Source organism: Pelodiscus sinensis, chromosome 27 (genome assembly GCF_049634645.1).
Source record: "Pelodiscus sinensis isolate JC-2024 chromosome 27, ASM4963464v1, whole genome shotgun sequence".
Taxonomy (NCBI): domain Eukaryota; kingdom Metazoa; phylum Chordata; order Testudines; family Trionychidae; genus Pelodiscus; species Pelodiscus sinensis.
Window position 1 is genome coordinate 11,628,524 of NC_134737.1, and position 25,100 is coordinate 11,653,623.

A 25,100-nucleotide genomic window follows, 5' to 3' on the forward strand; every position below is an offset into this window, starting at 1 on the left:
AGGTCCCCAGGAGTGGGGCCGGCAAAGGCTACCAGCCCCACTCCCACGGAGGCTTCACCGTGGGCTCTGCAGTCGGCAGCCCCTGCCGGCTCTGCTCCCGGGGAGCCAGCGTGTAACCTACCACGGGGGGCCAGGCAGGCCCACCACAGACAGGGGCCAGAGCAGCCTCTGCCTGTGGGAAGCTCCAGAAGGCTGGAGCAGTCCCCTGTCTGGGGTGGGAGGCCCAGCCCCTAGTGGTTAACGAGAACTGGTAAGCCTCACTCGTTAAGGGTGAGGCTTGGGGTTAAATGGTTGGCCATTTACATCCCTGGTTCCTGTAGGTTGTGTTGTGACACACCAGAGGGGACACGGTCGTGTCTCAATGCAGGAGGTTCCTTGGGAAGATGCTAGGATAGATAAACATATTTATACACTTGGGCTGGGACCAAACTCTCCTGCCTCCTGCGTCTGTGCCTCTCTTCACGGCACTTTCTACCCCCTTTGTGTTCCCAGCGTGAGCAGCTACGAACGCAGCCAGCCCTACACTGCGGAGTGGTCGGATGACGAGGGCGGCAACTCCCTCAGCGCCAGCGAGGCCAATGGCGGTGCCAACCCCTTTGAGGAGGAGACGGCAGGGAAGGGAGCACGCGTGCGGGCTCTCTATGACTATGATGGGCAGGAGCAGGATGAGCTGAGTTTCAAAGCAGGTATGGCACAGGACATGCCAGGAGTTGGCACTAGCAGTCTGCCATGGGGGCCATGAGGGGAGCTGGCACTTTGAGAGGCGGGGGCTTGCTGAGAGGTTTGTTTGAGTTTTTTTGAAAGTTTGAGTAAACTCAGTCCTCCCTCTCTGAATTATCCAAGCCCACAAATATTTACCTTGAAGATAAGGGAAGGAGAGGAAGTTTTTTGCCCCTCTTACTCAACATTTACTATGCGTGACCGGTTTTGCTCCAACTTTCTAAACACCCCTCACACATGGCCTGAGCCTGATCCTGGAACATGTCAATGGGAATCACTTTGGGAAAGTTACGCGCTAACTAGGGTGTATAGAATGGAAGTTGGGACATAACACATATCCACAGAATCTACTTTTTCAGTCTGTTACATGTCCCCTTCCTGTAGCTAGATAAATACCTTCGACTGCTATCAGCCTATGGAATTACTCCTTCACCTCAAGCGGTAGAGTACCGTACTGGAAATGCAAGGTTTAGTCCCCTCTAACCACCCATGATGTATGCACTGAAGCTAAGGAGCACACAGATGGATTGGCAGTGAATTCTTTATTTCTGCTTTTTGCCTCAGGCGATGAATTAACCAAATTAGGTGAAGAAGATGAACAAGGATGGTGCAAAGGGCGTCTAGACAATGGGCAACTTGGCCTTTACCCAGCCAACTACGTGGAGTCTATCTAACCTCGTGGTGTTCTCGTCATTGCGGTCAGAAAATAAACCCTCCGCCATCTTCATTTCTGTACACCAGCCAACCAGCCATCTTGCTGTCTGGTCACTCACGCTGCACCATTAGAGAGTCAAACATATTTTCCAACCAAGCTTTTATTTTTTTAAGAGCTGTCTCTAAAGAGTATTTTGCATACTGGCTTTTCTTCCTCTTCTTCTTTTAAGATAATGTGAAGCAAAAGGTCGACATTGTCTGTCCTTTTTTTTTTTTTTTTTTTCTTTTTGAAGCAAAAAGCCAATACCTCAAGATCTTAAAGCCCAACCAATGAGAGCATTTCTGGAGCTTTTGATTGGTTGGTTTTTAAGGATATTGTAACCATGAGCCGCCTTCCAATTGGCTGGAACTGTTTCGAAATGCACAGCGCGTCAACTGCTGGGACTGGTCAAATTTGTCCCATTTGAACATAACCAAATTAAAATGGGAGGAAATGGAGTTCAACCCCTTTTATGGATAGATTTTTATACTCACTTCCCCCCACTTCCTCCTTGTTCATTGTCTCTCCTTCCTTGGGGGAAAGTAAAGGAAAAATATCTCCTTATGTGTTCCTTGCCTTCTCCCATTCATTCCAAACCACATCCATGTACACCTCCCCTCCCTCTGGATACCCCGGAGTCTTAAGTTGGGCCAGGATAAAGGCTTAGTGATGTCTTGCAAGCAGGAATGGCTGCCCGTAAATTGAAGGGGAAATTTCCTCACACCAGTGAGAGCTTTGAGGACCTTCCACTTTTGGTCTTCCTCCTCCAATCAGACATCACCATGGTCTGGTCTCCCACTGTCGTTCTGGACTCTGCGAAGGCTTCGTTCCACTGCTCTTCTGTGACGTGACATCACTTCCTCAATCCCGGTTCCCAGCAAGGCTGTACAAGTTCTCCATTCTGAGACAGGAATGCCTCTGTGTGTGACAGTACCTGGGCTTGCTGGGGCACAGGCAGGCATGGGCCTGGAACAATAACGTGGACTCCTGCTCTCTCTTTGTGGATGTTTGCTACACTGTAGGTCTGTGAAAGCTAATGGAGGCCTGCACTCTGGGTAGGAGTGAACCAGGCTTGAAATGCATCACCCCTTGTATTTGAGTCTTTGGAGTTTTTGTCTCACTTCTTCACCGCTGTTGGAAACCTCTTCGTAGCAGCAACAGGAGCTGGGACTATTCAGAGATGAATCTTGGGGCCTGGATGAGGACTTCCTTCCTGGGAAAGAAGTCTCACCAGGGACCATCATGGGAACTATTTTTCTGCCACCAAACTAAGCCAGGAGCAGACTTTACTGTCCAGTTCTTTGCCCTGGAGACCAGATTTATGTTTAATCCAACCCGAAGTGAATGGATGTAGGAGATTCCTTTTACACGTGCAGGTTCTTACCCCCAGCCACCTGCTGGGTGGTGCAGGAGGCATGGAGAGGAGGGTCCTGCCATGCTGACTGGGTGCATAATGAGGAAGGTGCTCTGCACCACTGCCCTGCCTAGGACCCCGGGGGAAGAATCCCAGGCGAGACGGGTTCAATAGACGATGCCTGCACTGGCGTTGGACAGGAGAAGACCCCTCCCTTAGGTGGGGGTAACAAGGCTAAGAAGAACTTAGCTGGACAGCTTTGCACACCTGGCATGGGCGTGTGGAGGGAGAACGTGGGACTGGATCGGTGCGCGTGGAATGGATTCTGAGCCTAAAGGCAGGGGTGTAGGAACCGAAGAACAAATACCACATGGAAGAGAACGGCAAAGCTAAAACACCAGGGTCTCCTCACTGACCATGAAAGCTGCTGGGGATTGGTTTTTACTCTGCTCCATGGAGGGAAGGGTCCAGTACAGCGCTGTAGCCCTTGCGGAAGGAGCTGACCCTGCTAAGCCCAGCACGCCTATCGGTAACTGTGCTCGGGGAAAGCCCTGTGGCTTCTTCCATCGGGGCAGTTCCACAAAGGCAGCATCCCACGACTATGAAGCAACAATCCCTTTGTCAAATGCTACATCTCAGCTCTTTAACCCTCCGCACGCCATGATAGCAAAGCATGGACCATGGAAGAAAGGGACACGTGCTTCCGCCTTACTCAAATGCAGCCTCGCATCCCATGGCAAACAGTCCTCCTTAGAGCATCTCCCTTTGAAGGTTTCATCAGAGACAAGCAGGTAGGAGCTGTTCAAAGGGTCAAGAGTCCCCTGAGAGAAAAGAATGGCCATTCCTCAGCGGCTTTGGCCTTCAGACTGAGATAACACCAACAACCCTCGTCCACGAGAGAGGAGACGAGAAGATTAAACCACACAGCTGCTCACGTTGTCATGACCGCCTGTTGCATTAGAGATGAACCTGAACCTAAAACCCTCTATCCAAACAGTGCAGACGTTTAGGTCTCGGCTCCATCTGTGTTTGCTATTTGATAGCCCTGGCATGGGCCTACCAGCAAATCCCCACAGGGAGGAACAGCTTCTCTGAGGAACAGCATTACCCCACCCAGGAGAGAAGCAAGCAAAAGCAAGCCTGGTTATCACAGCTGCTTCCTCCTGTCGGCGATGAAGTTGGGTCACCTGTTATCTCACCACATTTGTCCTTTCCCAATCCCTGGGCATGCCGTAGACAGGTTCCATCATCGCTGAATGCAAAGAAGAGCAATTCAGGAGATTCCGAGCCAGACGCATCGTCTCCCGCCTCTTCAGGACAAAACTATATGGGCTGGTAGAAGCCTCCCATGCCCCTACAGGCCTTTCATGCATCGCAGCTGAGTTTACCCTTTTCCAGCAGCCTCCTTTCAGCATCTAGCTACGTTCCTCCACAAAGAGCCTCCATCGAGACCGGCTTGGATCTTGGAGGTGCAGCGAAATGACAGAACATTATATATAGCAGATTCAAATGCCATATGGACCACTGGGGCATATGGAGAACAGGCTATCTGCCATTCCTCACCCCCACCCCTTGAGCAGTTCGTAAGAAAATACCCCCCCCACACACACACACCACCGATTTTTCCACAGGATGCCACCAATCATCCCTTTATTTATTTTCATGCCATACCCCCATCGTTTTCAAATTCATCATCCACCTCCCCTCCACCTCCTCCTCAATCTGTTTAGTTCATGAATTATTGACTCCAGTGACAAGTGTTCTTCCCGCCCAAATACATGTGCTGCATATGGGATAATATAGACAAGACCTCTCCAACCTTCAGCTCTGTTTCTTCCATTAGTAGAAAACGAAAAAGTAAAGGAAATGCTGTCGTCTCAGCACTGCCCCTGTTTTTTGTACATTGATTGTGTAATTTAAAAGAAATATATATATATATATCTTGTGATTGTATTACTGTGGATACAACAAAAAGAGTAACTGAGCTATGTAAATGTGATATGGATTTTAATCCTCCTTTGATTCTTGTGCTCAAATATCTCCCGGTGTAGATGTAGCTGTCACCGTTACAAGAGGAGCCTTAAGTTTGGGTTTGGTTAGTAGCAGGCAGTGGGCGTGGGGGAGTAAGAGAAGGGATATTTCTGAATCCCCAGCATGGCGGGGGTGGGGGAACTTGGTTCTCTGCTTGCTTCCAACATCCTGCACGGCAAGTTTGAGGCCTTCCTGTTGCCCACCATTGGCCTCTCACTCATTGCACGCTGAGCTATGGCTGCACCTGATGGAGGCGCGACCCAGGCTGAGCAGGCCCTGTTGTCAGGGGCGGCCCGTGAACCTAGGCAAACTAGGCAGTTGCCGCCGGCCCGGGCGCCCGATGATGACGTCACGGGGCACCCGGGTGCCCCGTGATTACATCATGACCATTGACGGCCGTGCAGGCGGGGGCGCCGATCGCACCTTCCAACTAGGGCGCCAGCTGCCGCAGCCGGTCTCAGGCCGCTCCTGCCTGTTGTGCTCATCCAGAGAAGGTTGGGGGCGGGGAGGCCTGGTTTTCAGCCCTCTTGAGCGTTTGCTGGCTTCATTTGGAGGTGCAGGTGCTCAGACGCTGTGGCCGCCAGGACTTGGGTGTTCTGAACACACATTCCTACCAGGCGAAGCCCATTGCAGGTGCAGGCTTGAGGTTAGATGGGAGACAGGAGGAACAGGCCCTTTGTAGCCAAGACCAGCTCTTCCCTTTCCTTGTGGGAGCTGGGCCACGATGTCCACGGTGGTTCCTTTATTGGTGGAGAGGAGGGATTGGATTCCAATCCCCAATGCTGCCTCTAGGGCTTCGCTCCAAAGTCCAATCCAAAGCCAGGAGTTGGAGGCGGGGAGCGAGGATTCTAAATTTTTGCTGTCAGGACAAAGCCAAGCTCCTCATAAGATTCAGATTCTCCTCTGATCGACCGGGCTTGCGAGTTTGCCTGCGGTCATGCAGGACCCAAGCCTCGTTCCAATTCACCCCAAGCCTGAACGGGCGGGGGACACCCACTCCCCATAACTGACCCTCTGGGCCCATCTTGCCTACTGCTGTTCAGTTCAGCAGGTCCTCTCCCGGGCTCCAGCACCAGGTCAGAGGAGCTTGGGCTGCCAGGAGAGGGCTTCTTAGGCTTTGTTTTGTTTTTGCTGAGCTCAGCACGTCTCTAGCGCAGTGACTCTGGGCACCAGTCCAGGTGGAACAGAGGAAATAACACGTAGGTCCAGGGGGTGAGAGTTTTCACTGCGGATAAAGCGACGTGAGCTGGCAGCGTCCTGCACGGAAGGCATGGGAACTGACCTCTGCTTTAGGGCGCTGGGGATGGGACACGCGGAACAGCGTAAGGTGCAAAGGGGAAATCGCTTCCCTAACTCCAGGGAAGCCAGCAGGGTCATATCCCAAGGGGAATTTGCTCCCATTCACTTTAAACAAACAAGTAACCCCGCCTCCCAAGTCAGCTATCCTTGGTGGGGATTAAGTGCAATGGGCAGCCACCAGAGGTGGCCACTTCTCTCAGTAAAGGGCCTTTGCAGGAGAGTTTCCCCCAGACGCCAAGACTCCCTAAGGAGCAAGCAAGACCCCAAGCAAACACCAGGCTGCAACTCAAAGTAAGAGCCTAGCCCTGTGAGATCCTGAGCAGGCTGCATTCAGACTGTGCTCAGCTGGAGTGTAAGGAGCCCTGTCCGATAGCTCCCTGAGCTGTTATCCAGAAGGGCTGAGCTGAGTCACTTGTCGGCCAGACTCTCAGGCCCCGTTTAAGACTATTTAACCTGGCAGATGGAGCAAGTCCGCTGCTCCCTCCCTTGACTGCTCCATGAGTGGTGTTAGCTCCTAAATCCGTTGCCTTCTCCGTGGCTGGCCTCATAACCACTGACCACAGGCTACCACTGAGGCTTGGCAGCAGCTGTGCAACAGGCATGCAAACACATCCCGACCTAGGAGAGTCATTCCACATGTTGTCCTGGGATGGGAAGAGCTGCAAGGCAGAGCTTTTAACCTGGCAAAAGAATGTCGCAAGCGCCGCTCCCCCTCCCCTCCCTCCTTTCCCCACCAGACCAAACCACCAGCAGAAAATAGCAGGGTTAAAAGAAGGCAAATCTCTCCTATCAGGCTTTACAATGGGAGGCTGCCCCTTTATGTCCAGGGGAACTTCAAGGGCTCAAATGGAAGGGACCAGAGGCTGAGATAATGCCATTAACTGTCTGTATGGCTCCGGATGCATCGCGAGGGAGACAACAGAAATGGGGGTGATATCTTTGCTTAACGTTTCCCATTAGTGCCGTGGCGGTTGGGGGAGGGGCACTCTTGAGGCTGTAATTAACAGTGTTACTGTGAGCAAAGCTACATCCTATGAGAAGGAGAGTGTATATCTGGCTGCTCTTCTTCCATAAAGGGAAAAAATAGACAATACTTAAAAATACAGTAATAAAGCAAAAGGATTATTTTATTCAGGCACAGCGTGTTTTGCATTGTTATTGGGGGTGCTTAGCATCACTGGGTCCTCTGGGGATGGTATCATAGTCCGCGGGGCAGGAGCTCTGAGTGTGCAAAGGGGGCACCTAGGCTTGAGTGCACGTTTTCACACCCAGCTTCGTACAATAAGGGGAAGGGGCGGGGGAAAGCATAGGAGGATCTAGGGGGCCAAGATTTTCCACAAGGGCATGTGGTTATGGAGAACTCGGGGGGACGAGGCAAGTCCAGGAGTAGTTCCTAGGGAAGGGACTAACGACAGCACAGTGGTTGCTGGGCTGGGGGTGGCAGAAAGGGAGGCTTTGTTCCTCCTTCATATGACATTGCTGTAGCAAAAATCAAGATGGACAGCCGCCACTGTTCCCTATGCTTAGCGTTTATTACCGCTACCCCACCGCGTTTGTGCACACACACTTGAGCACAAACACATGTGCATGTTCCCTGCACACTCCTAGGTGTGCAGACACTTTCTCCTCCACAGAGACAAGGACACACCTTTTCTACTGCAACCTGAAAGAAAAACCCAGAACAGAATAAACAGTTGTTCATTGTAATAGAGAGGAGGTTATTGGACAGATCCTTGGCTGAGGGGGGGGATCTATTAGCCACATGGTTCACATCAATTTTTCCCCTCTTCATTACACAAAATACATAATCAGGAAGCACAAATTTCACTGTTTTTTCAGAAGACACGAAGCTATTCCCATCCACCCTTCCGACAAGGCATCAGACCCCCAAGGCAATGAAACATCTGTGGGGAAGCTAAAAAGCATTTTAGCTCCTACTCTGACATGTAAACAATACAAAATAATGAGAAAGAAATACAAAGGCAGCAGCTGACACAGGCAGCTCTTTTAAATTAAAAACACATATATCTATATTTTTTCCATCTCTTCCAAAGGCTTTCACAGCTATCCTTATCCCTTGTCTCAACTCTTCATTTGAACCTGAATCACAGCTGCTCTTCAGCCAAAAGAAAACAACTAAAAACGTATAATATAAAAGATCAACATTACCAGGTTAGCTTGGCCTGTTATGAAACGTTCAGTTAAACAACCCTCTACCCTCTGTCCAAGTTCTATTTTATCATCATGTGAACGTCTGTTGATTTGTTTCCTGGGGGAGTAAACGACGGAGGTGTCAAGAATAAAATCCCTTTAAAAACAGGTACAATAGCAAGGCAGTCAAGGAAGCCCTACGCAGTAGCAGGTAGGCAGTGAATTGAGTGGGTTTCTGTCCATATGAACCACCATCCCCACTGGATCGCAGTTGGCAGTCTGAGCAGAAAGGTTAAAGAGATCCTGCCCCATCTGACCCTGTGCTGGCTATCTCGGGGGTGAAGGCTGGGGACTTTGAAATCTGAATCCAAGATCTGCAGCTTGAGCCCTGGTTGGCTGGAGAGTGAGTTCTTCTGTTAATGCTAGAAGAACTGCCAGGTCAGGACAGAAGCTGGAAAATGGGGGTAGGAAAATTTGCTTCCTTAGTACCTTGGCTATGGTGTCAGTCCTCCGGATTTCTGCTCCAGCCACTTCCAACGCTCTTAATCACCGGTAGAATTAAGGAGGCAGAATTCAGCCATACTGTAAACCAAGCTGAACATCTGGTCCCCGAGAGCCAACCCAGCTGTCGTGCGACCTTCTACCCACCTTAGAAACCACTGCTAGAGCACTCTGTGCTCCCAAAGCAGTCTGCCTCCGCCTCCCTACTTTGCTTGCCTAAGACAGGCAGCAGATTTCTCACCAACAGGATGGGGTGTCACTGTGAAATTAACCAGCACACCTGGGGCATCAACGCCACACATTGTGGGGAGGTAGGGAAACCTGCTTAGTGGCTTTTATTTTGCCCTCAGTGGCAAAGAGATAAGAGCCGCACAGAAGAGGTGCAAGAGACACTGGTCCCACTTGGTTTGCAACCTGCTCCTGCTTAGGAGATTGGCCAGTGCAGAGGAGCAAGGCACAGCCACTCCAGGCTTCCCAGAAGAGCTTTTCGGTGTTACCCTGCTGCTCAGCCAGATGGCTCTCTCATGCATCCAAGTACCAGGCTGTCCCAACGTTGGGTCAGCGTGAGCCCTGGCAGGAGATTGCTGTGTATGATCCTATTGTCTTTCCTTTCAAATGTACCTTGCTCACATCCTGCGCATGGGTGACTTTGTCCTTTCACACACAATGACCGAAAATGGTCACCACAGCCATCCAAGTGTGCCCCAGAAACTGGCTAGCTCAGTCACTTTGGAGCTGAGTCGCGTGTCAGGGGTTTGACCCCGTTAGGCAAGCCCCGAGTGAGAGCCCTCCCCCCGGGATCTGCCACGTTCCTCTACGGTTTACAACTGGTGCTGCTCTTGCCAGGGGCTACAGGAGATGAGCAGAGGTGGGGAGTAGCAGAATTTGACTCCAAAAAATACTTGTGCCTGACTCTGATCTCACACCAGGGCAAATCCAGAGTAAACCAGCAGAAGCTCAGAGAATTAATCCCAGTTCATACTCACACAATTAAGCTCTGAGGTGTTAAATTAAGGCTAAAGAATCAGGCACTCAGAAAAAGGAAAACTGCCCGCCGCATGCGTCAGAGGGTCAGTCGGACACGACGAGCGTAGCTAAGCGATCTTCCAGAGAGAGCAAGGCAGGCGCTTCAGAACGGCTGCTTGGTAAGGAAGAGACACAGGATGGTTAAGAGGTTCACCAGCTGCTACCCAACATCACACACTACTGGACAATTCCAGCCCTGCCTCGCGATGCCCCACCTCCAGTGAGCCAGCGAGGGAGGCAAATGCTTCCTCTGCAGCAGATCGCCTGCAGTTCTTCTCACTGTCCTTTACCCCCCGGCACTGCTGCTCTCGGCCCTTCCATGCGCCACCCTACAAGGCTGGGGAGTTGCTAAACTGACCACGTGCACCTAGGAAGCGTCGGCAGGTGGACAGGAGAAATTGCCTTAGTAACAGGCACTTTCTGGCTATCATTCTATGCTGAAAGATGTGCCACCACCAGTTAACAACTGGCCCACCCAGCTGGTAGTCTAGCTCAGAGAGGGAGGTACTTACACTAAAAGGTTACCACTTTAAGGTTAGGGGACAGGTGAGGGAGTTGTCCCTCAAAAGAAAGGCTCCAGACTGGCTGAGGAAGGGGATATTCCAGGACAACTGAAAAAGGATCGACAAAGAGAAGCTGAGTCTGATCTTCACTAGATGCTGTGTGGGGTTGGGGGCCGGGGAGTGTCTCTTATCAACCTCCAAGGCCCAAGCCAGCCTCTCACTGATGGGCGTCAGGAAGAAACTCCCTCTGGGAGCAAGTTGCCCATCCTGCAGGAGTATCTGCACCAGTCACTAAAACGGGTGTGGCCAGCCATTGTCAAACATAGGGACCAGCTCGGATACGGTACGGCAACTCCTGTGTTTCCACAGTAAGGGACTTGCGGGCAGGACTCCTGGGTTCTCCACTCAGCTGCTTTGCTATATATCCTCCCACAGGCCATAAACCTCCGCCGAGTGGCATCTGGCCCAGGGTGCCTCTCTTCAAGCCAAAGATTCAAAACTCTAGGGGGGTGGGGCAATTAACTCCATGCACAACAGCGAGATGCCACGGCTACAGGTTCAACGTTGCTTTCAGGCAGCGTCCCCTCCCCCCCTCCCCAATTTGCGTGCCTCCCAGAGTCTCCTCACAGCGCTGCTTTACCAGGAGAAGGGGGCTGTTGGCACAAATTCACTGACCCCCAGAATTAAATGCATACACTCCATTCCACAGGCAGTCCATTGCTAGGTGAGGGCTCTTCCCCCCTCACATGCACCTGCAGCCTGAGGGAGGCTGGAAGCTCTGAAGTTCACATCTGGCAAGTCTGATGCATTTCCAGCCTCTTGCACAACCCGAGGCTTCATCTTTATTATCAAAGGCGGATATATGTTTGGGAGAGGGTGGGAGGTGCTGTGGTTACAGGGAACCCCCCATCCCACCAGCAGGTCAGTCAGTTCGCCTGCTCCTGCCCCCTTCTCAGACGGGGTGTACAAACTGGTAGACCAGGCGCTGGGAGATGTCAGGCTTGCGGATGATCCCTTTCTTGTAATACTGCCGGATGGAGCGACTCAGCTTGTCATAGTTCATGGCCGGCCGGTTCTTCCGGATTCCCCATAAACGCGCCACCTGGGCAGAGTCCTCGATCTTAAATATGCCTGAGAGCAGAAGATGGGGAGAAAAAGGAGGCAATAATATAGGATGGGGGGTGAGGTGCTAGAGCAGTGTTTCTTAAACTTTTTAAGATGCAGCAACACCGAACAATATTATTTTTTTTTTAAATGAGGAACACCAAGGACTTTTTGTTGAGAAAAAAAAAAAAAAAAAAAAAAAAGAGAGAGAGAGAGAGTCAGGGGAAAGTTCTTGAGGGGGGGGGGGGGGAAGTCACCTGTCCCTTTAAGGGCAGCCATTTTGAACTCTGTTGTTCTCCGCAGCACATCTCTGGCTGCCTCGCGGCACGCCGGTGTACTACAGGACACTGTTTAAGAAACACTGCGCTAGAGCAGCGGAGAGGCAGCATAGTCTAGTGGGCAGAGTGCAGGACTAGGATTCCGGAGTCACTGCCCTGCTGGGGGGATGTGGACAAGCGACTCCCACTCTCTGTGTGGCTGTTTCCCTTTTCACCCGTCAGCAGCCTTGTAAAGTCTGGGGGCAGGGACCCTGTGGGTACGCCTACTCAGGTAGCAAGGTCCAAGCCCGGCTCAGCAAACTCAGGCTCATGCAGTTTGCTCTAAGAACATCAGTGAAGATGTTCAGCCTTGGCTCGGAAGCTAGGGGCGGGAGGGTGTCAGAGCCTAGACCACAAACTCTACACAGCTGCGTGTCTACTGGACCTTGAGCCTGTCAGGCACTGGGCAGATATGCCCAAGACGGGCAGAGTCGAGCACGCTCGGGCTTTGATCTGGGCACTACAGGAAGCAGGAGCCCACCGGAAGGTCCACCAGGAAGGGAGTTGAGCACATGGAGCTTTGGTTCCCACAAACTCACGAAGGGAGAGAGTTTGGGGAAAGAGAACAGGGAGACACCCAGGCGTAGGGCCTGATTCTGATCTCTCTGACAGCCACGGAACCCAGGAGCGACTGGGCTCAATTTTCTGGCTGCAAAGAGACGGTCAGAAAGTCCGGCCCTGTGTCTTGACGGCTAACGAAAGTGGAATCTGGCCCAGAGGGTGTTGCGAGGGAGTGTCTGCCTGGGTGACGACCTGCGGGGGCTCCCGGAAATTACTCCGTAGAGAGAAGAGCAGCTTTGAGTCTCCCAGGAGTCAGTGGCCCCCACCTTTCTCCTTATTGAGCCAGCGAATGAACCGTCCGTAATGGTGAGGCTTCAGCAAAAGCTCTTTGAGGAACTGCCACAGGTGGATGGGCTGGCCTGAGCAGGAGGAGTCCACCTCACTATCCGTCCAGCTCTCGTCACTGCCTGCAGCAGGAAGGAATCACACGCCAGAGGAGTGAATGACTCTGGTAACTGGGAACAGAGGGTCATGAGAGGCCAAAAGTAGCCTGCAACTTGGGGATCCCAGGTGCAGTTTCCTGCTCCGACACAGATTTCCCAAACTGATCTTGGGCAAGTCACTTAACTTCCCTCTGTCTTGGTTCCCCATCTGTAACCTAGGGAGAATAGCCCTGTCCTGCCTTCTAGGAGTGTTGTAAAGCCTGAGACTGTCAGCTCTTTGGGATAGGGACCATCTTGCTGTTCTTTCCTCTGTACAGCACCTAGCACATCAAGGTGCTGGTACACAGCTGGGACTCCTGAGTGCTACAGTATTAGTAAATTAACCATCATAAATACACTGACTCTCCTGCTGCACCCCCTAGTCCTCCTCACTTCTCCTTGGCAAAAGTGGGAACTCACCACAGTAGCGCACTTCTCCAGGCGCAGCCTTCTCCTTCATCCAGGCAGCTGGAAGAGAAACCCAAGTAGTGTCAGAGAGGGGCATCATGCCAGGGGAGCAGAATCCACCCGCTACAGGGTGCACCATTCACAAACAGGGGCCAGAGGTAACACAGAAGAGAGGCAATTGGCCGGGGAAGTGTCAATGGGTCATGGCTCATTTAGCATCAGCCCCCAAGCTTTTGAATGAAGGGAACTTTGCCACGCTCGCCCCACCTCCTCCAGCTCCGCACCTGATTTCCAGATGTCCAGGTGGGCATGCAGTACATCCCCGCACACCAGGGAGCGCTGACGGAACTGCTCCTCCGACATGGCGCACAGATCCTTCCCGGACAGGTCCTGGAAAGATTTCCCGATCTGGGGCAGCCGGTACTGGTGCTCGGTCCATAAGATCCACTTCTGGACGTTTCCTGGACTCCAGTCTGCCGGATCTGTGGACGAGAAATAGTGAATGACCACCAAGGTCATTTACCCTGTAGGCCCGCCATCCCTCGCCCATCACCGTCCGCTCCAAAGCAGAGCCAACGAGGTGCTGCCTGTAGGGTCCCTACCTCGCTGCTGGGTTTGGCTGGTCAGAGAGGACGCACGCAGGGCACGTTCTACCACTGCAGCAAGACGGCCACAGTTCGGCCCTGCTCTTGCTCCCTCCCTCCCCGAAGTCAGTGGGAAAATGCCCATTGACTCAGACAGGAGCCAGCTCCGGCTCCTCTAAGATCAGACTGCTCATTCTGGTTCACACTCCATCCCATCCCCACTGGGGCCAGCTGGCTGAAACCTTGCTGCAGGCGTTGGCAAGTCCAAAGCACTTCCACTGATCTCTCCGGCCACTGCTTTAAAGACACGTGCCGGATGATTTTCGAGAGGGATACAATTGAACCACATCCGGGGGTGGGGCCATCTCAGCACTATTCCCTGGCAGTCCCCCCATAGTACATGCTTTAAGGTTTCACTGTCACACCCCTGCAGCCCAATCCTGGCAGTTTTATCATTGACATCAACAAAAGCAGGCTCTGTACCCCCCCCCCTCGCCCCTGGACTCACCACAGAGGACAGCTGCTAGACACTCAACATTCCACCACCAGCTCTTCCCTGAGCGGGAAATTAGCCAGGAAGAAAAAACAACCCATCCGGCTGCTCCCTTTCCCACCTCCCATCCGCTTGCTTAGCACACAAGACTTCAGAGACTCTTTTCTCCCTTGGGGAAGAGATTCCCCCTGCAGCCTGGTGAAATATATTTCCCACGGTCATTGACAGGGGAGATGGGGAAAAGCTGTTAGTCCCTATAAATCCAGTTGCCCCTGTCTCTGGGGAGACCAGAATATTCGGCGTGTCTTAGGGGAAGGCTGGTGGAGTAGAAGACTGATTTAGGCAACGTTGCGCCATGTCTACACTGTAGCTACTACAGCGGCACAGCTGCAGCACTGCAGCATCGACACTTCTTACAGCGACAAAAGGGTTGTTTGTTGTTGATGTAGATCAGTGTTTCTCAACCTTTTTTTTTTATAAAGTACCCCCTTTTTCAAAAAAAATACGTAAGTACCCCCAGTACCTACAGTTTTCAGAAATACAAACTATTTTTCTACCATTACAACACATTTGTTTAAACAACTTCATTGTAGCCGGGCAGGCGATGAAATTTGTGGGTGTAAAAAGTATAAACACAAGAAAGCACTGTAGAATTTAAAACATTAATTCAGTTTTCTCCAAATGTCAGTTGTGTCCAGACTCCTCTCGAGTACCTCTAAGGGCACTCGCACCACTGGTCGAGAAACACTGATGTAGATAATCCACCTTTCTATTGGTCGACAGAAGAATGCTAGCACCCCTATACTGGGGGTTAAGTTGATCTACTGACAGTGCTCAGGGCATGACATTTCTCATAGCCTTGAGGGTTGTAGCTAGGCCAGGGGTGGGCGAGATATGATTGGCGGGTTGGATCTGGCCTGCCAAGCCATCTGATCTGGCCTGCAGCCCGGCCTGCCGCACCCCCATCCTCAGGCCAGTCGGGGGCTTGGAGGTGGGGGAGTGCGTGAAGTCCCCTCCCCTCACCAGAGTTGGTGGTTCCCTCTAGGCACGGTGCACCCCTGGCAGAATGGGGTGGGGGCGAGAGACTTTGCACACTCCCCCGCCCCCAGGCCAATCGGCACCTGGGAGTGGTGTGCACGCAAAGTCTCCTCTCCCCCTACCAGGGGCGCGTGCACCAGAGGTTCGAAACAGCCGGCGGGTCCCTCTGGGTGCTGCACGCCCCTGGCATGGTGAGGGCAGAGGCCGAGAGATTTTGTGCGCTCCCCCACACCTCAGGGAAGCTTGCAAAGTCTCCTCTCCCCAGCTGCACACGGTGCCTAGAAGGAACCGCCCCTTCTGCCTCATGCCCCGCCCCTTCTGGGGGCAGAACCACTACCAAAATTGGTGAAGTGCCCCCCCTACAAAAATTATTGCCCACCTCTGAGCTAGACCAAGCTACGTTTCAGGGGTTGCTCTGGCCTTAGACTCTTCCACCCCCAGCTCCCACCTCTTTGAAAACTCTAGGCACTGCTGGGATCCAGATGTGCCAGATGCCGCGCTGTGGGGGCCCCTCACGCACGCCCCCTCACGGTATCACCACCCCGCAGAACGCTTTCACTGTTTCCCTTTTCTCTCCCATACAAGGGCCTGCAAGGACAGAGCCAGTCTGCCCAGCTGGTTTTGTTTGAGCGAGCATCCTGACAGCGAAGCCCACAGAGGCCAGTGTGTGTGTGGGGGGGGGAGGTTTCCTTTGACATCTGCAGCCCCTGGAAATGGGACTCGGTCCTGCCCTGGAGGAATGCCCATGAGGGGCATGGCGTGGCCTCCATGGCCCAGTCAGTGTTTGGCCTCTCTGCTGAGAGAGCCGACCAGGGGACAATTAGGACCTGACTCAGAGCTCCCTGAAACAACAGGAAAACTGCCTCAGCCTTCCAGGGGCTCTGGTTCAGCTGTCAGTGCCCTGGGGCTACCTGCCTACACAGCCCGCCCTGGGGAGCCCTGGTAAGTGTGGAGGGCCAGGAATTCTGCAGCCACCCCATGGACATCCCAGAACAGAGCCCCCAGCCCCTTTCCCCTGCTGCTGAGGCAAACCCAAATCAGGCAGCGAGGGGTGACAAGCGCCCCCGCCCGGTCGGGAGCTCTCAGGGCCCCTGCTCTCCCCACGACAAGGCACTGAGCTCCCCCCCGCCCCGCCGAGCAAAGGGGAGAGAGAGAAGGAAGCACCCACCTGCCGCAATATTGAGGAGCTTGCACGCTGTCTCGATGTCCTTGAGCACCTCGCCCACCACCATGCTCTGCACCTGCTCCAGCGAGTGCTCCTCCAAGTGGAGGCCGTCCTGGTAGTCCATGTCGGGGCTGAGCCCCAGGCCCTGGCTGTCGATGATGGGGCACTGCTCCGGCTCCTTCTGCCCTTCACCCCTGCCAGCTTGGCCGCTGCCCTGAGGCACCTCCCCCAGGCCCTTGGGCACCCAGCTGGTGTCCTCCGAGTAGAACATGTCGACGTAGTGGAGGTAGAAAGCGGGCAGGGTCTGCTCGGGCGTGGCAGGGGGGCTGGGGCTGTCCAGGGAGCTCCAGCTCCGGGTATCGAGGTCTTGTGCAGCAGGGGGCTTCTCCAGGCTGGTCAGCAGCAGGGAGTCCTGTGGGACGATCCGGCCGAGAGGCAGAGCGCTCAGCCCCTGGCCTGCGCTGCCCATCACTCTGCCCGGGTGCGTCTCCAAGTCTGCCGAGGGTTGGAGAGAGAAACAAACCCACAAGCCCCCGTCAGAGCGGGCTGGGGGTTGAGCATCATTCCTGTCTTTCTGCCCAGTGGACAGGCACAATGGGGGAAAGCTAAGCCTGTTAGCGGGAAAGAAGCCTCCAAAGAGCCACTCGACGCCCGAAGAGACCCCCAGATGAAAACAGGTTAAATAGCTATTTGTGGGCCCGGGTGACTGCTTTGCTTCTGGGTCATTGGGCAGTCGGGGGGTTGAGAGGAGGGAAAAGCCGATCAGCCTGGAACGATCCGAGACCCAAACGTGAGGGAGTCACCCCTGAGCAGAGTGGTAGGAAGGAACAGGGTCTGGGAGAAATAAGCCCCCTCCTTGTCGAGCGCATGGGGGGGGGGGTTGCCGAAGCCAGTTGGGACGATGAAGCCATCAGCCTCAGGAGGAGGAGGGGGGGGGGGGACATACACAAAGCCAGAGACAGGGCGTGGGAGTCAGGTTTCTGCGCCCCCTTCCTTGGGCGGGGAGTGCCTCTCTGCCAGGCACCCAGCACTAGTGCTCACAGCCGAGCCCCATCACTGCGAGGGGAGGCGCTGCTCGGGGCAGGGGCCGACAGAGGCGGGCCTCTCTGGTTGGACTCCGCAGCATTCCCCCTCCATGCATCTCTGCCAAGCGGGGCCTCCGAGCACCGATCAGTTACGATCACAGAGAAAAAGTCCAACCGAGTGGGGCATGGACCGCCTGTTTGCTCGGCGTTTGTACAGCGCCTGGCGCGCTGGCGTCCCGGGCCAGGACTGGGAGTCAAGGGCACCACAATCATACAAACCAACAACAACCATGAATGAGCCGAGTGCCACCAAAGGAGCAGCCCTTTAAAAGGGCTTCACGTCAGCAGGGCACATCTGCATTGAGCCAGGAAGCCTTTCCAGCGGCGCTGGACTCCATATTGGTTCTCTCTCGACTTGGCGGTGCCTCAAACCCCATCGAGTCCCTAGCAGGGCTGCTGGGTAAATTCAAGGCACTGCGAGGGATTCAGAGTGCAGGCTTACTGGAAAGTCTTTTCGCACAGGGCCAGATTTACCAAGGGGTTTAGGTACCTAACCATGCAACTAGGCACCTTGGGAGATTCCTATAAAAGCTGGTGAGGCACAGAAATCTCATTGACGTCACTGGGAATTAGCCACGTCAGCTGCTTAGATGCTTTTCACTAGGGGCTTGTCTACACTGCAGAGAAGATCCAGCCTCTGGAAGTCCATCATCTAGCACTTGATTGAGCAGCTCAAGTGTAGACCCGGAAGTCGAACGCTGCAGGCAGCCCCCGCCGGCACCTGCTGCTCCTCATTCTGCGAGGAGTAAGGGAAGCCGGAGGGAGCGCGTGCTCCTATCGGCCTCCCCCGGCGTGGACGCTGCGGCGGCTCCGCTTAAGGGGAGCCTACCTCAGCTACACATTTTGCATAGCTGGATGGTGTACCTTAAGCCAGCCTGCCTCGGTGCCTTGCTGCTTCCTTCGGTGCCTAAACCTCTTTGCAAACCTGGTCCCTACTGTAGACCAGGACAGAGAGCCATGTCCTAAAGGACACTGTGGGGATTCTCTAACAAGATTTAGGCCCAGGCGTAGCTGCTACTCTTGCGTCCCAGGGCAGCTCACGCTATTACACCCCCACCTCCGTGAGCTCTCCAGTCATTAGCTCTCCAAAACCCACTGAGACCCATGCTAGTTCAGCTCCGATCTGGATGAGTCACTGGTATCTGTGACGTCCCAGACCCTACAGGGATGAGCCTGGTATAAAAACCCTAAAAAGAGTGGCTGGCGATTAGACTGAGCCCCAGCTCAGGGCACCTCGCGGCTGTGTCATTTCCATAGGGAACCCCCCTGGTTTTAGTATCCCTGTTTCCCAAGGATGGAAATGAAGCACTTAAAAGAAAAAAAACAAACAGGGAGAGTAATTAACAATTTGCCAAGGGTCAGGCTGGCTTCTCCATCGCCCCGACCACATTTAAATTAAGATGAGCTGTTTTACTATCAGATCTCTGGGAATTCGGCCCGGGCGATCTAGAAGATCAAACAAGATGATCACGTCGGTCCCCGCTGGCCGGCCTTGGAAACTATCAATCAATTGACAGGGCGCACGGCAGCGGATGGCTCCTAGCCACGAACCCCTCCAATCCCTATTGGCATGAACTCTTTCTCTGGTTCTTTTCTTCCCAGAGCACATGTTTAAAAGCCCATTTCCATCTGTCTCCTCGACACAGGGAGCCCTGGACTCTGCAGAGAAGAGGATGACCCTGCTGAATTTCCATGGCAACCTTGGGTAATGTCGCCATCGAAAGAAAAAGCCCGATAGCTCCCCGAGAGGACTCCTGAGGCTTTAAAGAAAAGAGCCCTCTGAAATGAGCGTGCCAGTAAAAGGGCAGCACCAGGGGCAATTGGGAAGCTGTTTGCATGGCCCGTGCCTTTCTTTGTATGGGGATTTTCCAGAAAACCAAACCCCACCAAATGATTCCATGCTCTTTTTCTCCCAATATAGCAACCCCGTGCTAGTGAAGGTTGCTGCAATAACAAAGCAGTGTACACAGCAAGGCATCTCCTACAAAACACAGTGCACACGGATCACAGACTGTAAGCTCTTTGGGGGCAGGGGCCATCTGTGTTTGTACAGCACCTAGCGCACAGGGGCCATTACTTTTGTTCCTGTAATACAAATAATGAGCAATGATAGCAGCACACACAAGTGACTCTACACAAAATAACCAGCATGTGTCAGCGTAGGCCGTGACTCAAAAGAAACATTACAAAACCAAATAGGTCCATGCAGCACACACAAGTGATCTTGCATTAAACAAACCAACATATGATGGAGGACGGGAAACATTGGTAGGTGACCGGATTTGAGTGGGATGTTTCCCAGTGGGTATGATAAAAAAAAGCAGCAGCAGCAGGAAAATAATAGGAATGAAGAGCCTTCATTGAGTTCTTGAAACCCAAGGGAGCGGATGATGAAACAGCAAATCCCTTGAGTTTATCAAGCCCTTCTCGCCACATAAAGTACCCTTTGTGTAGCAGAGATGTTATTTACCGAAGTGTTCTGTACTGTGCGTTACTATCTTTGTACTTTTTTTAATGTGCCAAGAAAATTTCATTTCCATTCTACTGAGTCTTGAAGGTTGGTTCCAGCAAATCGTCTGGTCCCATGTCCCATGTTTGCTCCTTGCAGCCAGGGGTGCTTGGTAAATAAGAGATAATGAAATGTCATTAACAGCCGCAAGCTAGGTTTCCATTAACCACAGATTTGCCAGTGGAAGGGATGGGGGTAAGGAAAGGAGGAGGCATCCGGAAGATTTACATTGTTACCGTTAAACTCAGCCTTCAAACAAAGCCAGGAACGAAGTCTACAATGATTTTAACAGCAGCAACGCTTAACATTCCCCCGGGGCGTTGCATCGCCACTGTGCTTCACAAAGGTTTCCCAATTATCCCTGGGAAAGAAGTTTTACCATCCTTGGGCCAGGGCCTGCATTACTGCAAATCATCATATCTCCACTGAAGTCAAGTCCTGGCCCTTTGCAGTGAATATAGGGAAACTGAGTCATGTGCAGGTTAAAAGACTTGCCAAAGGTCACGCAAACTCAGTGGCCGAGCTGGGGTTAGACGGACCTGGCTCCAATTCCTATGCACAGACCACTGTCTCATCCCACTGCTCCTGTTTGGCATCAGAATCCCAAAAGGCCAACATTTCACAAGGGCCTTTTGTGGCACAAATCTCAGGTTTTGAAAATGAACCACATTGCGAGCGAGGGAGGAATTCTACCGCTCTCGCTGGATTTTCCAAAGCCTCGGCACTCAAGGGGCCTGCAGGGCTCATCTGAAAAAAATCTAAATACTTCTGTGCTTTTATTCAAAGAAAAAAAAAGAGAGAGAACATATACGCAGGAAACCCTACAATAACAAGTCAGCGTGCGGATCCTACGGTATGCAACAAATCCCAGCTACTGTGCGCAACCCTAGCCCTCATGAACAACTGTACAACAACCAGCACAGTGCTCAAGGACGACTGCCAGAAAATCTCCTTGCCATTCTCTACCATAGTAACTACTTCTGCGCCCGCGACTGACTATACAAAGAAAGCTTCTCCTCCTGCACATACCGTGTATACACAAGCAGGTTTGTGGGGAGCTCAGGCATTACAGTCATAGAAGTCAGCAGTGTTCCCTGTAAGCTGAGCACGTGGGCGGCCACCCAGGAGAAATTCAAATGCCACCCAGCTGATTCGCAGAGTGCCCACTGTCAGCAGCAAGTGTGTCTACTGGTGGTGCACATCCACACATGCCTCGGTACACCTAACAAAATGTATTCCGCACATGGAAAAAATTAGAGGGAACATTGGAGGCTAGGATAAGTCCCTAGAACGTATAGATAAATATCCTCCCACATTTACACAACATGATCATATACTCACACGGATTTCCCAGCTTGAATCAACCACACTGGCTCATGGACAGCAATGGAGAACATAAGAACATAAAAACAGCCAGACTGGGTCAGATCAAATGTCCACCTATCTCCAGTGTCTTGTCTTCTGAGAGCGGCAAGTGCCAGGTGTCCCAGAGGTAACGAACAGGTAACCACCAAGCAATCCCTCCCCTGTCATCCATTCCCAGCTTCTGACAATCAGAGGCTAGGGACAACATCCCTACCCAGCTGGCTACTAGCCATTGATGGACCTAACCTCCATGAATCTATCTAGCTCTTTTCTGAACCCTGTGAAAGTCCTGGTCTTCACAACATCCTCTGGCGAGGAGTTCCACAGGTTGACTGTGCGCTGAGTGAAGAAACACTTCCTTTTGTTTGTTTTAAACTTGCTCCCTATTAATTTCATTTGGTGACCTCAAGCTCTCGGAGTTATGCTGATTTACACCTGGTGGGAAGGAGCACAGAAATAGCAGGCTGCCCGTCAGTGGGGAATTTGGCTCAGAGAGGAGACTTTTAGAAACATGTCCCAGTGCCCCTGCAGCAAGCGTGGCCCGTCCGATCAGGTGCCCAATAAGAAGATCCTCTGAAGAGGGGTTCTACCCTCGCTGCTGCCCAGCAAACATTGCATTGTCGCCCATGTTCCAGAGGCCGGAACTGGGAAGACCTTAGCTGGGGGGGGGAGGACATCTCCCAAGAGGCAGCATGTTTCCCTGAGAGACGCTGCGCGCTTCCAAACCTCTGGTTTATTTGCTCTGGATTAGTTTAAGACTTGAGGGGATCAGCCTTAAATCCAGCCCCATGCTGCTCCCGGCACAAAGGAAAGCTGGTAACAGCTTGCGAGGCCCTCGCCCTGAGAAAGCCCTTTGCAAACCCGAGAGGGTGAGGCGATCCCTGGGAGCAGGGCTAGGTCCCAGCCCCACCTTCCCCACAAGCAGCGGGCTCAGTAAATAAAAGAACGTGCACGGTTATGTGCCTGCACTGTGGAGCAATGGCAGACCAGACCCCCTGCCCCGGCCTGTTTGTCTCATGGGACCTTCCCCTGCAGCGCTGCCCTCCTCTGCCTCATTCCAGCCTTCTCTGCCCAAGTCCCCTCCCGGCTCTAAGCAAAACAGCGTCTGGTGCCTGCAGCAACGCGCCTTCATGCACAGTGGCTGTGCCAGGCATGGGCTGCAATGGGACAGAGTTTGTCCCTCCGGTCACCGTCTGCCGTTCTCTCCCCTCCGGAGACATCAAGCATTTGCAGTTGTAGCTGTTCAGCCAGATCTCCGTTTGAGCCCGCAATATTACCCGCAAGCATGGCGGATGGGCGAACCTACCCAACCCCGCCAACCCCGCCTCTCGCACCCAAGGCCCCACCCCCTTCAGGAGCCAAGCCCTCGCTACCACAGGGGCAGATCTTGAGCCCCTTGTGAGCCTCCCCAGTCCAGAGCATGGGGAGGGTGCGCAGCCACGCGAAAGAAGGGGGCAGAGAGTGGGCAGGGCCACATTTGGGGCCTGCCTCTCATACTCGCCGCCCATGCCCCTAAGTTTCAGGGCTAGATCTCCAGCTGCCATCCACAGGGGTAGCTCCACTGAAGTCAATGGAGCAACACCAATTGATACTAGCAGAGGATCCGGCTGCCTGATCTCCACCACAGCGCTCTCCAGGGAAGGAGGTGGGGGAACACTCGGAGGGACACCTACCTCTGTGTCTGCACGGGAGGTGGGGTGAGCCCTATTCTCCAAACCATTACCAAGTCCCTGACACCTCTGATGCAAGAGCCACTGGAGAAACGCACTAGTCACGGTGTTCAAGCCAGCAGCCACACATCAAACAGATGGACTGGGGCAAAGCCAGCACAGCTGGTGCCAAACGGAGGCCCAAGGGCCCACGGGTCGTTGCCAAGTTTGGGGACAGAGCACAAAGAAAGAAGGTGAAACCTCTAACTAATCAGGCCTGCCCTTTCTTTCCACCCCACCCCACCTCACCACCACCCATCATCGGCTGGGAAAGTTTAGGACGGAGCACCTGGGAAACAGACTCTGGCCAGGAGCAGAACCTCTGGGCTGTGGGAGAGAAAAGACTGAGTAATCATCTGACAAAATGTGCTGTACTCCAAGGGTGGGGACCTTTGTTTGATTTTCTCTGGCTTTGGCACAAGGAGGCTGCTGCTGAGGCCTTTATGGGTTAGGTGGGGACGTATTTACTCTGAGAAGCTGCGTCGAGCAAGAGAGAGACTGACGGAGACAACAGCAGAAGGAGGGATCCCACTGCGGGCAACGCGCAGCTTTCCCCTGGCGCGTCCGTTCCCGAATGGCATCATCAAGGCGCAGCCCTGCTTCCAAAGCCAGGCTGTCGCACGGGGGCTGGGCTGGTGCATCAGGTCCCCTCCATCAGCCGGGACGTACTGATCCGAGGGAGGAGAAGCCCTTGATTTTCTTTGCGTGTCAATGTGTTAGAAACCAGCTATTGCACAATGGGGCCAATGCAAGTGCCCTCTATAAAGCTGGGAATGGGTGACAGGGCATGAGTCACCTGATGATTCCTTGCTCTGTTCACTCCCTCTGGGGCACCTGGGCAGACAGGACACCGGGCTAGATGGACCTTTGCTCCAACCCAGTCTGGCTGGTCTTATGTTCTAGCCTGTTTTCCTTTGCATTTATTTCCTCTTTTCTCCTCCCTCACTTGCATTATCCCTTTCTCCTGGCCCATCTTTAGCCTTGGAGACCTCCACCCCTCTTTACTGCTAGACATTAGCGCTGCAGCTAATATTTTGCCTCCACCCCTGTCATTTCTCCAGGCAGAGCAGCTGCAGAGATAGCATTGGAGCTCAGGCCATAAGCAAACAGTTGTTAATGGCTGAATGGGTGTGGTTCTTTTGGCTTCCGAGTCCTTTCCCCCAGCACCTTGGAGAGAGCTTTAAACCCTACCACCGCCTGCCCCCCGACTGGTGTCAAAGGCAGTTCTGGGATTTGACCTGGGGTTCATGGAGCAAAAGAATGTGCCAGGGAACCCAAAGACACTTCTAGTTAAATTCCAGGGCAGATTCTAGCAGACTTGGAGAGACCAGAAGCCACCACCCCTCCGCTCCCTATCTGGGCAGCTCGCAGCAAATCCGTTCGCTGCGCTGAAGCAGGTGTCTGGCTGTCACTGCAGAGACCAGGCAAGCCGTGAGGACAGCCCCTCCTGAAACCAGGAACGCATGGCCAGGACTCTGCTGCTGCTGTCCAGAGCCTCACTACCTGTGACACTCCTGCTAGACCAAGGAGAAGCAGCCCGGGCATGGGAGCTGGGCATGGACACAGGCTGGCTCAGCTCAAACGGGGGAGCTGGTCGGTGTGTTTGGGGGCAGAGGGGCTGAGCCCCTCCCCTGCCCAACCGCCCGCCGCTTATGCCTGCGCATGGCATCCGAATGCAGATTGATACCCTGCTGTGTGGGGCAGTAATTTGTCAGCTAGACAAGCCCTGCAGTAACAAATGGGTCCCAGGGCTCAGTGCGTCGGGCAGCTGTAATAAAAATGTAAAACAAGTGTCAGCTGGGATCATTCCTGTGACCAAATGGTTCCAGCACGTTAATTACAGAGGTCACCATGCCCCAGTCAGAGAGTACCGGTATGTAGCACTCACACATTTCTCTGTTTTAACTCTCTCTGGTCTATTTCCTTTGACTCTTCTTTTTCCGGTATGGTCCCTACTTTAGTCCCTCTCTCTCGGTCACATGGCTGGGGGGAGAGCGAGGCTATCACTGATCCAAGCAGGAAAGGAAACAATGAAGGAATTAACTCTTACAGTCTTTAAAA

The 25,100-nt window shown here is 53.2% G+C and overlaps 2 protein-coding genes across 4 annotated transcripts in view; one reads left to right on the top strand and one right to left on the bottom strand.

Annotated features, from left to right (window-relative positions):
* Nucleotides 1-19,438, top strand: part of PACSIN1 (protein kinase C and casein kinase substrate in neurons 1) — a 74,948-nt gene extending 55,510 nt beyond the window's left edge. For 2 of the 3 annotated variants that reach the window (XM_025181009.2, XM_075909909.1), the window contains exons 9-10: nt 493-686; nt 1,285-7,233. In XM_025181009.2, coding sequence (XP_025036794.2) covers nt 493-686; nt 1,285-1,394 — 304 coding nt within the window. In that variant the 3' untranslated portion in view covers nt 1,395-7,233. Of the gene's footprint in view, nt 1-492; nt 687-1,284; nt 7,234-19,102 lie in introns of those variants that run through there. The other variant, XM_075909910.1, reaches the window with a different exon arrangement.
* The window catches only part of SPDEF (SAM pointed domain containing ETS transcription factor), a 28,923-nt gene continuing 13,038 nt past the window's right edge, over nt 9,216-25,100 (bottom strand). The window contains exons 2-6 of the mRNA XM_006115640.4: nt 16,375-16,866; nt 13,376-13,573; nt 13,104-13,151; nt 12,528-12,668; nt 9,216-11,410 (exon numbers count right to left, since the gene is read on the bottom strand). Of these exons, the coding sequence (XP_006115702.2) occupies nt 11,232-11,410; nt 12,528-12,668; nt 13,104-13,151; nt 13,376-13,573; nt 16,375-16,840 (1,032 nt within the window). The 5' untranslated portion in view covers nt 16,841-16,866 and the 3' untranslated portion in view covers nt 9,216-11,231. The remainder of the gene's footprint in view (nt 11,411-12,527; nt 12,669-13,103; nt 13,152-13,375; nt 13,574-16,374; nt 16,867-25,100) is intronic.